This window comes from Coregonus lavaretus, assembly GCF_964263955.1.
Source record: "Coregonus lavaretus genome assembly, chromosome: 1".
NCBI lineage: Eukaryota > Metazoa > Chordata > Actinopteri > Salmoniformes > Salmonidae > Coregonus > Coregonus lavaretus.
In genome coordinates, this window is record NC_139988.1 from 64,488,097 (window position 1) to 64,502,887 (window position 14,791).

Genomic DNA, 14,791 nt, shown 5'->3' on the forward strand with positions numbered 1-14,791 from the left:
CCTGAATAAAAATCCCAGAATTGTATTAATCTATTTACCTGAGATCTTTCCTCAGGGCCTAAGTGTAAAGCTTATGTTCTATTCAAATAACATTATTTATCTTCTAGTATCTTGTGTGGGTGTATACATTACAGACATCAATAAGACAAGTAGATACAGTATACATTAAGTTAGTCTGCAAATAGCAGGTGTAGTTGGTACAATGCACAAATGATTCAAAGTCAACATAGAAAGGAGAGAATATTCTAGAATACAGCGAAGATTATGGTTGGCTTAAAAGAGGACAATTTATCCTAGAAAGTTTAACTGAAGCAAGCATTTGCAGCTAAAGGCAAAGCCTTGATTCAAGACTGTACAGTCTGTCTTGAAGTGCAACCAATGACATAAAATGAATATTTGCATAATGTTTCATCCGACAGCGTTCGACTGTTTGTTAGATAGAATCAAGCCAGTGTGCGCGCATTTTTCTCATTTAGCTGGAGTCTTTTCCTTTTGGGCGAGTGACACGATGCCTGAAACGTGGGTCTTATAGTGTGCTACTCTCCAGTTTCAGATCCATCTTCATCTTCTGTTTTTCCATCACTGCCTCCAGCTCTGTGGTCTTCCGGGCGTCCTGAGAGAACATAATTCCAAATGAGTTCAAAACATGGAAAGACGACACAACAGGGAAATTATGAATTTAAAACTGCGTGCAACTGGAGTAAACTGTTGGGAAATATATTATTTTGTATTAGTCTTATGTGTAAAATAATCCTGAGGAACACTGCAATCATCATAGGTTGCCTACTAAAATAATTCCCACGTGTATTAACACACAATAGGCAGATCAGTACCTCCAACAGTGTTTTCTGCACAGTGAGCTGGCTGTACACTCTGGCGCCCTCGTCTGGTAGGACTTGTCGTAGGTCCTCCTTGTTCAGAGAGAAGAGCAGGGCTCCTGTCAGCTTTCCCAGTAATGTCACCGTCCTAAGATGGGAGACACACACAGGTAGTCAGTCACCTGCCTCTGACTTTACCCTTCATTTACCTATCCCATTCAATCATCCATGAACAACTGAGTCATCTCTGTGTATTAACTAGACAGATCTACTTAGTCACAGGGTTACTCAGTCCCGGTCTTGAGGACTATTTCAGGTTCAACCAATTACAATTGATTCGTTAGAAATTAAATACATATCTGTATATAATCCCCGAGCCGACTAGGTGAAAAATCCGTCGATGTTCCCTTGAGCAAGGCAGTTAACCCTAATTGCTCCTGTAAGTCGCTCTGGATAAGAGCGTCTGCTAAATGACTAAAAATGTAAATGTAAAATGTATATTGCGTCAAATGCCTTTGAACAGATTAGTAAGAAATACATAAGCAGTACCTAAATCTTGGAGTTACTATAAGTCCGCTATACATGAGGAGTACCCATGACCAGAATAGGTCCCTGATTGGAATGTGATGCAGAATAGGTCCCTGATTGGAATGTGATGCAGAATAGGTCCCTGATTGGAATGTGATGCAGAATAGGTTCCTGATTGGAATGTGATCAGTATGGAGTTTGTGGTTGGTGGGGGTCACGTCAAACTCACGTCTCACTGAAGCCCTTCCCCCTGAGCCACTGCTCCACCTCTTCGGGGGGTGAGTGGTAGTCCAGGGGGACCAAGGTGTCAGACGAGCGATGGATGACCAGGGGCTTGTTCAGGTTGGCCTTCCCATTGGTCAGTCTCTGGAGCAGCTCGTCATTCACCATCATGACTGAGGAGAGAGAGAGTTTTTACAACGTGTTAAAGTGTTATCTAAAAAAAAAACATTGTAAAGTGGTTGTACTACTGGCTATAAGGTGAATGCACCTATTTGTAAGTCGCTCTGGATAAAAGCGTCTGCTAAATGACGTAAATGTAAATGTAAATGTTATCTATGTCTATCTTTGTCTGGCTTATCTTGCTAAAACAGAGCAGTCAGAAGACTTTCCTGTCATAAGGCAGGTAGCCTAGCGGTTAAGAGCGTAACCGAAAGGTTGCAGGTTCGAATCCCTGAGCCGACTAGGTGAAAAATCTGTTGATGTGCCCTTGAGCAAGGCATTTAACCCTAGTTGCTCTAGATAAGAGTGTCTGCTAAATGACTCAAATGTAAAAAAAAAAAAACTAGAGCTGAAAGCACTTCTCTCCTGTTTTTATGTCATTCACACAGTGCAAACAGACAACCACTTCCCCCTTCTCTGGAGCCTCCTTCACACACAATTGCGCATGGACACAGACACAAACATACATTCACACAGCAGAGCAAAGACCGAGAGCATCTCTGTGTAGTGCCTGAGTCTCTCCTCTGACACACACAGACAAAGACACATGCACACAGTGCAGAAATATGCTGTAAATCCTCTCAGTATAGTGTGATACCTTTGTCTGTGTCGTCTCCGGCTGGAATGTGTTGGCTGTATTGGTTGTATGATTGTGGGCGAGGGCGGTGTTGCGCTGAGGGGCTAGGAGTCAAGGAGCTAGAGTTAAAGGCTGGAGGGCTGGGAGGAATGTGAGTCTTGGTCAGGCCAGGTGAGACTGGAGGCTGGACAGCAGAGGGGAAAGGAAAGAGAGAGGGAACAACATTGAAAACACTGATATGGAATATCAGTACCAGTATCTGGGTGTGGGTAAAAGAATGGGTGTTGTGTGTGTGTGTGTGTTACCTTAGGTTGTCTCATGTTGACAGGGCTGTCTCTGTGAGCCACTGGCTCCAGGATGTTGAATGGGACAAAGCCCACCTCGTCGAAGCGATTACGACACTTCCACCAGCGTTTGGACGACTCCACCACCTGACACGGTAAAGGAGAGGAGCCTATGTTTATACAGAGAATAATTAAGGAAGAATAAAACAAGTGATAGATTTAATTGTGTAGTATTACACAACTCACCATTTCCTATCTCTAGAAGTGATAGCTGTTGCCAAGGTAACAACCAGTATGTATGTACAGTATGCCTAGAATCTGGCAAGGACAAAGTGTACCTGTGCTATGTGTCAATATTTATTTCCTAGATTTTTAAACTCAGGCGTTACTAATGCTTGATTGAGGATAAATGTTTTAGAACTGGATTTTGTACAGTATCACCAATATTACCGGACTGTGTACCGGATTTTCTCATTTACAGATTTAGGATCTTAATTTGATCACCCTGTTGCAGGAGATCAAACACTTCTAGTGTATTTGAGGTTTAAAAAGGCTTCTGATTTTTTTCTCCCATTAATTATAATCAACATAATAATTCACATTTCCTGTTGCTGCAGGATTATTTTCCTGCTCAAGCAAACTGGCTCAAATTAAGATCCTACATCGGTACCAACCATGTGTCTTACCATTAAAAGAGAGGCAAGTCCTAGAACCGTTGCACAGAGACTAGCTACCAGGCGTGTGTTGTTCAAGAATGTTCCTGAATATTTATGTTGTGTAATAATACTTAATGTCACTTAATGACTTTTCAAATGTTTACCTCCAGTGTATCTCCCTGTTGTACTGACAGCTCACTGTTGTTGCGGGCCACAAAGTCATAGCTGCAGGTGTACATCCTCTCTCCCTCTGGGGGTAGGACACTGCTATCCCTGAGAAGAAAGGAGTGTATGATTGATTCTACTGCAAAATAAAAGTAAACAATACATTTTTTTTTTTTTATCCAAACGTGATTTGAAAACGTACATTTCATTGCTCATAGGGGTGACTGGAGGTCCAACTGGCTGAGTAGGCTGCAACTGAATTAGAGAGAGAGAGAGAGAGAGAGAGAGAGAGAGAGAGAGAGAGAGAGAGAGAGAGAGAGAGAGAGAGAGAGAGAGAGAGAGAGAGAGAGAACGAGAGAGAGAGGGGGGGGGGAGGAAGAGGTCAGGACAGTACAGAGCACATTCATATGACGTCACACACTTTGTCAACTCTTCAATGTACATGATGTACACTACCAGTCAAAAGTTCGGACACGCTGAAGATAGCCCTATTTGGTAAAAGACCAAGTCCATATTATGGCAAGAACAGCTCAAATAAGCAAAGATAAATGACAGTCCATCATTACTTTAAGACATAAAGGTCAGACAATACGGAACATTTCAAGAACTTTGAACGTTTCTTCAAGTGCAGTCGCAAAAACCATCAAGCGTTATGATGAAACTGGCTCTCATGAGGACTGCCACAGGAATGGAAGACCCAGAGTTACCTCTGCTGCAGAGGATAAGTTCATTAGAGTTACCAGCCTCAGTAATTGCAGCCCAAATAAATGCTTCACAGAGTTCAAGTAACAGACACATCTCAACATCAACTGTTCAGAGGGGACTGTGTGAATCAGGCTTTCATGGTCGAATTGCTGCAAAGAAACCACTACTGAAGGACACCAATAACAAGAATCCCATCTAGTTTGGGCTTAGCGGGTCTATCATTTCTTTTTCAGCACAATGACCCAACACACCTCCAGGCTGTGTAAGGTCTATTTTACCAAGAAGGAGCGTGATGGAGTGCTGCATCAGATGACCTGTCCTCCACAATCCCCCGACCTCAACCCAATTGAGATGGTTTGGGATGAGTTGGACCGCAGAGTGAAGGAAAAGCAGCCAACAAGTGCTCAGCATATGTGGGAACTCCTTCAAGACTGTTGGAAAAGCATTCCAGGTGAAGCTGGTTGAGAAAATGCCAAGAGTCTGCAAAGCTGTCATCAAGGCAAAGGGTGGCTACTTTGAAGAATCTCAAATATAAAATATATCTTGATTTGTTTAACACTTTTTTGGTTACTACATGATTCCAAATGTGTTATTTCATAGTGTTGATGTCTTCACTATTATTCTACAATGTAAAAAATAGTGAAAATAAAGAAAAACCCTTGAATGAGTAGGTGTGTCCAAACTTTTGACTGGAACTGTACATAGGTGTACATCTCTCATATTCCATACTTCTAGTTTTTCCCTCAGGGCTTCATGTTTGTGTTGTGACTCGACTGGATCCTCCCAAACCTGCCTGTCTGCCCTGGAGGCCTCTGGCTTCCACCCGTCCAGGAACACAGGTGTGTACGGGGCCACTGGGCCTTTGAGCTGGGAACTGAGAGGAGAGAGGAAGAGAGAGAGAGAGTAGAGAGAGACATTTCTGACCTTTGACCTTTAACAAACAAATATTATTTCGAATAGTATAGCCAGTGTAGACATTGCCTAGAAAGGAATTAGGTAATCTCTCTCCACAATACAAATACTGTACTATTTCAGCGGCTGGCTGAATAAATATTGACATTGTCATGTCATGCTGTGTCATCATGTCACGTTGCTCCAATGTCACAGACCAAAAGCCTCAGAGTCAAAGGAGAGCCTTATGAGTCTGGCACACTGGCACATGACATGAGACTACTAACTGCCAAACTCAATACCCCAATCATATGGGTCTATGGGGGCATCAAATGTTCTGTAGTTGTCAATACTGACCGTGGGAGTGTCCAGTGGGGCCCCAACGCCATCCATAGCTGCCTCTCCTCCTCAGACAGGTTGTCTTGAAGCAGGGTTACAGCTGAGTTGGTCAGGGCAGGACTGGTCACTGAAGCCCCTAGAGCAGGACCCCCGGTAGTCCTCACCAGCTGGGGACACAGAGTAAAGAGACCACAGTTTAGATCAGGATCATTGGAAATAATGGATTGACTGGAAAATTGACAACAGTAGATTCATTATGAAGGGCAATCTAGGCCTAATGGAGGGTGAAACCGCACATGAGCAATGTTTTCACTATGGTGATATATAAAGACATGTAATAACATTTACATATTGGGTAATACCAGTCAGTGATTGGCAATATATTATAAGGCCTGTTTCCCAGACACAGATTAAGCCTAGTCCTGGACTAAAAAGCATTTTCAATGGAGCGCTTTTTAATCCAGGACTAGGCTTAATCTGTGTCTGGGAAACAGGCCTTATAATATATTGCCAATCACTGACTGGTATTACCCAATATGTAAATGTTATTACATGTCATTATATATCACCATAGTGAAAACATTGCTCATGTGCAGTTTCACCCTCCCATCCCTCTCAGCAGGTATGCTACAGATAAGCAAGCCGTCACACCTCTCTTGGTTTCTCCCTGTTTCCATGAAGGTGTGCCAGGATACACATACCTAAGCTGGCCGTTTTTCCAATTCCACCCTCTATTCTGTCATGGAGTGATGCATCGTTTTATAGGCAGGCAGTTCTTACACTGTGCCAACCCTCTCTGAGTAAACTGGCACACCTGAACATATCTCCTGTGCGTATCTTCCATTACACTTTAAATACTTTAACTTCACAGTCATATGACACTTTTGGGTTAAATTGTGTCTTTATGAGTCGGTTTATAATGGTTTAGCTAAAGAATACTGCCTTTTTCATGTGGCCAAAGTTTAAATCTGTGATAACACACTGGACACTACCTTGAGCAAATATTGAACAGCACTCAAAATATCTAAAGGTTTCATCCAGTAACCTCTGTGTTGGAAACCATTGGCCATAGTTCTCTCCCTCCAGAGCATAAGCAATGGGTATAAAGGTTATCATTGCTGACTCACCATATCTAGAGGTTTGAACACATGGTGGAGCAGCTCTTCTGAGGATGGGTTGGAGATGGAAGACTTGAGATGAGCCTGGGAAGAAAGATGATGAGTGGGTACACAATATCTCAACTGTTTTGTTGACATAACGAAACCTTGAAAGAAATGTGGAGTAGTCATGGCAATGTCCCCTTTACTCACCAGTAGGCTGAAGCAGTATTTCAATTTTTGGAAGATGTCCATGAATTCTTCTTCAGGTGGAGGGTGAGCTTTTGCAGTAAGCAAGTCCTCTATATTTGAGATAAAAGACATCCCAAAAATATCAGTGATTTCAGCTTTGAACGGCATCTTGAGTTGAACCAGTTTAGGAGGTCACATGGCCAGCAAACCTATTCTTGCTCATGTGAACCTTCTTAATGTTGAGCCCTATAGTTGCTTAAGACAAAACAGAAACAAATTCCTTATCCCTCTTACCCTCTGCTGTTTGCTTGCGACTTTTCTTATTTTTCTTCTTCCTCTGGCTTAAAACTGTGGCAGCTTCTGCAGTCTGTTGTAGTTTTGCCATGAAGACCTCAATATCATCGAAACAGTGATTAAGGATCCCCTGAAATGTAGACACGCATGAGAAAACAGTTAACCCTACAGTAAAATCGTGATTAAAACATATTATATTGGAATTTTAAAGCATATAATAGTATTATTACGTACCACTTCTCTCTCAGCTCGTAGAAAAGAGATATCAGGTTGTTGCCCGTTGTTAACACCATTCGCTGTTGAGGACATAAAAGGAGATTCAGATCGTCCATTTCCATTCATGACCTTAGTTGGAATTTCCTGCATTCAGAATTCCTGCCCACTCTAACTACCAACACACCTTCCCCCAACACACACAATGCAACCTCTGTCCTCATGAGAACCTTTTACCTTAAAGGGACAATCTGCAGTTGCTACATTCATTTTTGGAATTATAAATGTATGATAGGTACTCATTGATTCTTGAAGAATTTAACTTATAAATGCCTCATGAGCTTAGTTCAACTGTCATTCCCCATCAGAACCCAAAATATAAGCTTGTTTTACTCCAATGTTTGTAAACAAAGTAAATGTAAACAGACACTATATAGCCTCAAAACATTGTTACAACTATAAGTTTGATATCATGGAGGGTCAGTCCTTGCATCCATAGCTCTGTCTATAAATCTGAGAATGGTTACATTTCTCCAGCCCCATCCCTTTTTACTGAAACAGGGGCGGGGAGTTCACTTTGTTATTGTTTCAACTGTTGATTACCGGTTGAAATACCTCTACCGGTGCTTCATTCTCCCCTCCCTCCCTCACTCTCTCTCATCCTCTCTCTTCCCCACTCTTCCCCTCCTAGACAATTCGGTTCAAAGCATTTAATTGACATGGCAAATATGTAAATTGCCAGAGCATACACAAACATTGGCACTCAAACAAACAAGATGGCTCCTCTCTTCTTACCTCTGATTCCTGGGTAAGGGGGAGGGTTGACAGGCGGGGCGTTGGGAGCATGTGGAATGGGGGGACTCGGAATTCCGTAGGGGTCCATCATCGCTGCTTTGGTATTTTGGGGAAGAACAGGGTCTATCGGAGGAAGTCTGGAGGAAAAGGAGATACATTTTTTGGAAATCAGGACATATAATATATCATGCACCTTTCTACCTTCCAGGATAGATTTGTAAAGCAACTTTCTCATTTGACTTCATGGTTGGAATTCAGCTGAAAAAACACAAATTAAGCTCTAGTCAGTAAGGTCAATATCCTAACCTGCAACAAAGGCCTGTCATTATCATGAATATGATTCATGCAAAAATGTCAACGCTGTTCCTATGTTTTAGGTCATCATGACTGTTGCTGATAACAACCATTCATTCAACACCATGGGAAACGCCCTTCACTAAAGGCGTATGAAACTTATTGAATCTCCTTGGTAAATAATGATCGACATTTAGAGTCAAATGTACACAATCCGGTTACAATAGGTCATTTTCTGATCATCTGATAAACTGAAATGAAAGCACAAACAATCTTGATCTGTGCCAATCTTGCGAAAATAAACGTTTTAAAATATAAAATGTCAGATTTAACCAGCAGAGGTCCTTAGATTTGTTCTTATATCAATGTCAACGTAGGCCCACTGTGACTAACACGTCAAAATGGAAAAGGAAAGTGGAAGGGGGAAAAAGTAACGATCTTGTCTGTCGGCCTTGCATTAAAGAATATAATTGGTTAAAGAAAATTGTGATAAATAAAAAAGTATACCAGTTTAATTTAAGGAACAAAGGATTGACAGCCATCCCATATAGATTGCAAAATAGTTGGGAAGAGATTTTTGACGTACCGATTCCATGGCATAGTGTTTATGAATTGATACGCAAAACGACGCCGGATTCAAAACGTAGAATTTTTCAATTTAAATGATTACCGGTATATAAAATTCTTGCTACCAATAGAATGTTATTTATATGGGGGATACAATCTTCCCAGCTCTGCAGATTTTGCTGCGAAGAGACAGAATCATTAGATAATTTGTTTTGGTACTGTCCAGTTGTAGCTTGTTTTTGGACACAGGTCCAGGAATGGCTAAAGGATTGCAATATTTACCTGGAGCTAACCCTGCAGATAGCACTACTGGGTGATCTGAAAAGTCATAGTCAATCGATCAATAATATAATAATACTTTTAGCAAAAATGTTTATTTTCAATTTACGATCTGTAGAAACAATGAGAATAGAAAGGTTCAGATCTTTTGTAAAACATCACAGTACAGTTGAAAAATATATGGCAAATAGAAATCCAATATGGATGGTGTTAAGAGATAGATGGGAGGGGATGAGTGGAGCTGAAGTATGGGACTAATAACAACAACTAATAACAACAAGATAACTAATGTAAAGCATACTGTGTCCATAATAAGTATATAGGTTATAGGTTGAGAGCTTTTGTGAAAGAGCACAGTTAGAAAAATATGGCATATAGAAGCAAACCAGATGGACATCATAAAATGTATATAGTATGTATGGGCTGGAAGTAGAGGCCTAAGCGTTGTTGTTCACTAGTTTACTCCAATTGGGGAAGGGGTGGTGGGGTTGGAAAGTAATGAAGGGAAATATAATTTTAAAAAAGGATATGTGTGTGTGTATGGATGTATGTATATGTGTATGTATATATATGTGTGTGTGTATGTGTGTGTATATATGTGTATATGTTTATGTGTATGTGTGTATATATATATATATATATATATATATATATATATATATATATATATATATATATATATATATATATATATATATATATATATATATGGGGGATTGGAAGTGATGCAGACAATTACATTGATGAAAGTTACAATCTATCTGAAATATTAAAGCTGATCTACCCCCTAAAAAAAATAAAAAATAAAAATAAACACGTCAACGCACATATACAACTTTCTATAGCTAAAATGACAAAGCAAATGTATTCCTCAACAACTTTAGTCAGAATTGGCACAAAAGATTTAGACAGACAGAGTTCTGTCACATTTGTCACATTTGTAGGTCGAGACGTTGTTTGACATTGGTCTGTTTGCTAACCCTCGAAGACATACATACTGTACACAAAGTAATACCTATTGAACAGTATGAATTTCAATGCAGTGCGTCAATTCATAAATATACACCAGGTAGCATCTTAATTATATCTTACCTTTTCTGTGTGTCCTTTAAATTACCTTTCACTGTGTGTTTCAAAGTATTTCTGAGTTTAGGCCTGCATCAGTGAACCAGCCCCATTCTCTCTCTCCTTTCCTCCCTACCACAATGGCCTTGTTCTCTCTGTCACACCTTCTTAAGTTATGTAGGAACCAGTCAAACAAGTCTGTCCTCCCTCGTTCTCAGCTGGTCACTCTCTCCACTCCACCTCTCTCTCTCTCTCTCTCTCTCTCTCTCGTTCTCCTATGGGGATAGCCGAAGAACCCTTTAAAGTTCTAGATAGCGCCTTTTTTTCTAAGGGCATAAACACCATAAGTCAGTCATGGCCGTGGGACACTTCTACTTCATTTAAAGGATCTATTATCTTTTAAATATCTCTCTGTCCCCCTCTCTCGCTCTCTGTCTCTCACTCTCTGTCTCTCGCTCTCTCTCCACCATGAAGGACAATAATGATCACAGTACCTGAGGGCCTCTGGGCACTTCTTGGACCTCGATAAGTAACCTGACACTGCCCTTGTGATGTCATCACGAATTTGCTGTGCCTGCGAACACAACCAACAATAAAAGACATCACTGTTGTCCGGTTGAACCTGAACTACAGTGGCAGTTCATTTCCATTCAGAATGCATACCATATCAGTTTATCACATATAGTTTAAGAACGCATGTTATACAGACGATCTTATAAAAAATAATAAAATATCTGACTTGATTTTCCCTTTTAACAATCCCTACAAAAATGTCCATGAATTATAATCCACATAATAATTCACATTTCCTGTTGCTGCAAGATTATTTTCCTGCTGTAGCAAACTGGCTCAAATTAAGATCCTACATCTGTAACTAGGGTCAGGAGTTTTTCCTGGTCTGATCTCCCAGGAGTTTTCTGAAGCATCATACATTTTTTTATGGGTGTTTAGACAAATCCTTAAAACACCTATACAGATGCACTCACCCTTACAGTCTCACAGTTGAAGAAGAGAACGTCAGGCTTTTTCTGAGATGCGCTTTGGCAAACGAGTAAAAGAAGGGATGGGAATCGTTTCTCAGTGAGGATGGCGTCACAGCGATGGATAGCTGAAACTGGATATTTCTCCAACTCATCCTGCGTGAATACAATACATTCAACATTTCAAATGACTGGAACTGCAACGCCTCTCATATAACCATAGCTAATGTCAATTAGAAAATAAGGTCTGAAGACTAAAGTGCTTTTAAATCAGTAGCATCATGAAGGTCATATGTACAACATTAACCAAAATGTAACTTGTCTTTGTTAATAAATAAGGCATTGTCCTACTGTTCACGCGCCTCATATAAAGCAACTTTTTTATTGTGACCCCCCATGTTGGAGTCCTCTGTTCCTTTGTCCACAGTCCCTACATAAATATTATGCCACCTGTATTGGTAGGGAGATGTGCAAAGTATTATGGGTACTGTAGTACATCATCCTGCACAGCCCACCTGGCTCTGTGTGTCTCTGAGTCGGAGGGCCTCAGGGCTGACCTCCAGAACCATCTGCTGGCTCCACAGCTTCTCCGACCGGGCCAGGAGGGACAGCCGAGACTGGGCCTCATCCACAGTCTTCACCTCCCCATCCTGCAGGGAGAACGTCACCAGGTGCTGCACAGGGAAGTGGAATAAAGAAAGAAGACTGGGATGAGATGGAGAGATAGACTTTGGGTGCGTTCCCAAGGGAACACGTAGAAAGCATGGTACGTCATCTTCATAGGTCTGTATGTTAATTATATGGTTATAACACTTAAAGTTCTGATATGATACAATTGAAATAATATTAAAAACACTTACATTGATAAGATATTGTGAGACGTCTGTCATCATGTGACTGTTACTTGATAGCTGTCTGGGTTTTCCTGGAGGCAGAGTAGGCCGATTTGAGGAAAACTCTTACTTGGTAAAGGTGAAGATCATTGTAAGAATGATGACACTACAGAGCCTCTCATTCATAAATGATTTAGAACTGTGTTACAGAGGGTGTAGTCAAAATAACTGTGTTATATGATGGGTGTAGCTCCTTTGGTATTGTCAGTCATCAATGAGTCTTAGAATCCAACTGCTTTGATTTGAGCAATTTATTGCCCTGAGCGTACTGTCCTCTCACCATAGATGATGTCACCTGGATGACCCAAGAGGAAACTGAACATCCTCACCTAGAGATCCTCCCTGTGTCAGTCTCGAACTGTCCCTCACTCACTAACCTGTGGCTTACCCACCCAACCAGTTTGACCACAGTACTGTAGTGCCACATGTTATATCTCAGTCATTGATCTGCCTGATAACCCCAATCACATTCCGGAAAAGTCTAGGTTTCACTTCAGACCAACTTCCCTTCCAAGTAACTCACATGCATAGAATCCATTCATACTTGATGACTGGGTTTAGGATCCGTAAAAATCTTACAGTAGGTGCCATGATGTACAGATCCCACATATTGTCAAGAACATTTCTGAACTCAATCATACCACTAGAGTGAAATTTCATACAATCTTTACCGTAGCTACCAGAGCAACTTATTTCCATCTCATCAATGTTGGGGTTCATCTTATTGTGAGAGTGCATGACAATGCTTCCGAAGAGAGAATACATTAATTTGTTTTACAGCATAATGATCGTTGTATTGAATCTGTGAATGCATGCTATGTGCGTTCTAATCACTTACCTCCAATCCTTGACCTGAAATCCACTGGTTCCCAAACAAAAGGTAATCAAACAAAATCAGGAAAAAGATAGCGTTCTCTGATTTAGCCTTCTATTAGATTTGTCTTATTTTAGTCAATCAAAAAGTCCAAAATATTTATACCAAAGTTGAGAAATGTGTCTCATTCAGTGTGGCAGCAGCTTTCGTAATCCTGTTCCTCCTCTCTCTGTCACTCTCAGTATTTGACAGTAAGGCAAGGATTTCCAGTGGTGCATCACCTACCCAGCCCAGCCCAGCCCAGCCCACCTTAGAGATAAAAACATTTACATAAACACACATACGTCAAAGGAATGCTATTTATGGCTAGGCACGTTTAAGGTGGGCCTTTTTGGATACTCAACAAAGGGAGGGAGCTCCTTTTTTATGTGAGAGGTAAACCTCTTTACTGGAGTTTCAGGTAACAGAATATTGAGGACCCTTACAGAAAAACCACATGAATTTCACATGTGCACACATGTGAAGATGTGATCTCATGTGATCTTGTGTGATTTTATGTTCCCCCCCAAAATAAAAATAAATCATGTCTTCACATGTGATTTTTCCATAAGGGTACTGCAGTGGGCACTGTACCTTTTTTGTTGTAGTGTTTTTCTTTTGCGTAGTAACACAACATATTGTTATTTTATGGGCATTTTTTGGAACACGTTTGTTAAATTTCACGTGAAATCATGTGCAAGTGAAATTTCACATGTGAAATCATGTGCAAACGTGTCTTTGGAATGCTTCACCTGAGATATTGTGGGAATTCGATTATCTGGCCCGGGTTGCCCCAGTGGGAGGAGTTTGAACTGGGTGAATAGTGATTGCATTTGTTTTGGGACCAGGCTGTCTACTGGGCGTGAGCCCGGTGCCCCGTTCAAAGCCCAAGGCAAGAGTCGGCTCCAAACAAAACACCATGCTGCCTTGTTGACATGACCTAAGGGGCAGATTACTGTTCATTTGACAAAGGGCGCTCCTCCCTCACCGCTTTTGCCCAATCACGTCACAGGCCATAGGCAGGTTATTAGAACTCCCTCTGTTTTCACGTGCTCACATGTTGTCACGTTTAGTTTCATGTTATCACATGTTGCTTTATATGTTGTCACATGTTATCACATTCACTTCACATGAGATCACATGCCATGTGAAACACGTGATCACGTTAAATTCCTGTGTTTTTTTCTGTAAGGGTGAGGACCATGTTAGGATTTTTGTAAGATTATCAAGACATTTGTTTTACCAGTCATCAGGACATCACGTGATGGTCCCAGATTGTCCCAAACACAGGAGGTTGGGGAGGAAGGGCTTGTGGTAATGGCTGGAGCGGAATCAGTGGAATGGTATCAAATACATCAAACACATGGTTTCCATGTGTTTATGCCATTCCATTTGTTCCGTTCCGGCCATTATTATGAGCCGTTCTCCCCTCAGCAGCCTCTACTGGTCCCAAACCATGCCAAACCTTTGTAGGTGAGTGTGGTCCTCCGTAGCTCAATTGGTAGAGCATGGCGCTTGTAACGCCAGGGTAGTGGGTTCGATCCCCGGGACCACCCATACGTAAAAATGTATGCATGCATGACTGTAAGTCGCTTTGGATAAAAGTGTCTGTTAAATGGCATATTATTGTTATAGGTAAAGTAATGGCAGTTACGTGGTTCAGCTGAAATATGACCCCACATCCTCACCTGGGATTTGAACTCACAACATCTGTGTTTGAAGTGTGCTGATCTTTCTGTTGTACCACATTCATTACCTATAATACATCTCTGCACTTAGTGTGTCATCTGCACTGCTATTAGTTAATTTGACTTTTCTCACATCATTGATTTCATTTACTTATTTCAGCAATTTGGTGGTTTTCT

At 41.1% G+C, this 14,791-nt stretch overlaps 1 protein-coding gene across 3 annotated transcripts; it reads right to left on the reverse strand.

The window, feature by feature from the left end:
- Nucleotides 1-165: 165 nt before the first annotated feature.
- On the reverse strand, nucleotides 166-13,251 carry LOC311137397 (epidermal growth factor receptor kinase substrate 8-like protein 1). Of its 3 annotated transcripts, none has more exons than XM_084171863.1 (19): nucleotides 12,912-13,251; nucleotides 12,041-12,105; nucleotides 11,696-11,854; nucleotides 11,187-11,336; nucleotides 10,695-10,774; nucleotides 7,996-8,132; nucleotides 7,222-7,283; nucleotides 6,988-7,117; nucleotides 6,715-6,803; nucleotides 6,532-6,606; nucleotides 5,423-5,571; nucleotides 4,904-5,048; nucleotides 3,672-3,724; nucleotides 3,469-3,577; nucleotides 2,670-2,795; nucleotides 2,386-2,548; nucleotides 1,576-1,741; nucleotides 834-966; nucleotides 166-613 (listed from the first exon to the last, which is right to left on the reverse strand). In XM_084171863.1, exons 2-19 carry the CDS (start codon nucleotides 12,071-12,073, stop codon nucleotides 527-529), a joined length of 2,046 nt encoding a protein of 681 aa, XP_084027989.1. In that variant the 5' UTR covers nucleotides 12,074-12,105; nucleotides 12,912-13,251; the 3' UTR covers nucleotides 166-526. The 3 variants fall into 3 exon arrangements, with proteins under 3 accessions (XP_084027989.1, XP_084027990.1, XP_084027988.1); XM_084171864.1 differs by having other exon boundaries at nucleotides 12,041-12,138; nucleotides 12,912-13,145; XM_084171862.1 differs by lacking the exon at nucleotides 12,912-13,251 and having other exon boundaries at nucleotides 12,041-12,213.
- Nucleotides 13,252-14,791: the final 1,540 nt, after the last annotated feature.

Bases quoted from the DNA above. Each gene is read 5' to 3' on its own strand.
- LOC311137397 (XM_084171863.1), bottom strand. From the start codon at position 12,073: ATGATGACAGACGTCTCACAATATCTTATCAAT. The intron at 1,742-2,385 runs GTATCACACTAT...CTCTCTCCTCAG, and splicing joins CGGAGACGACACAGACAAAG to TCATGATGGTGAATGACGAG. The intron at 614-833 runs GTACTGATCTGC...ATGTTCTCTCAG, and splicing joins TGCAGAAAACACTGTTGGAG to GACGCCCGGAAGACCACAGA.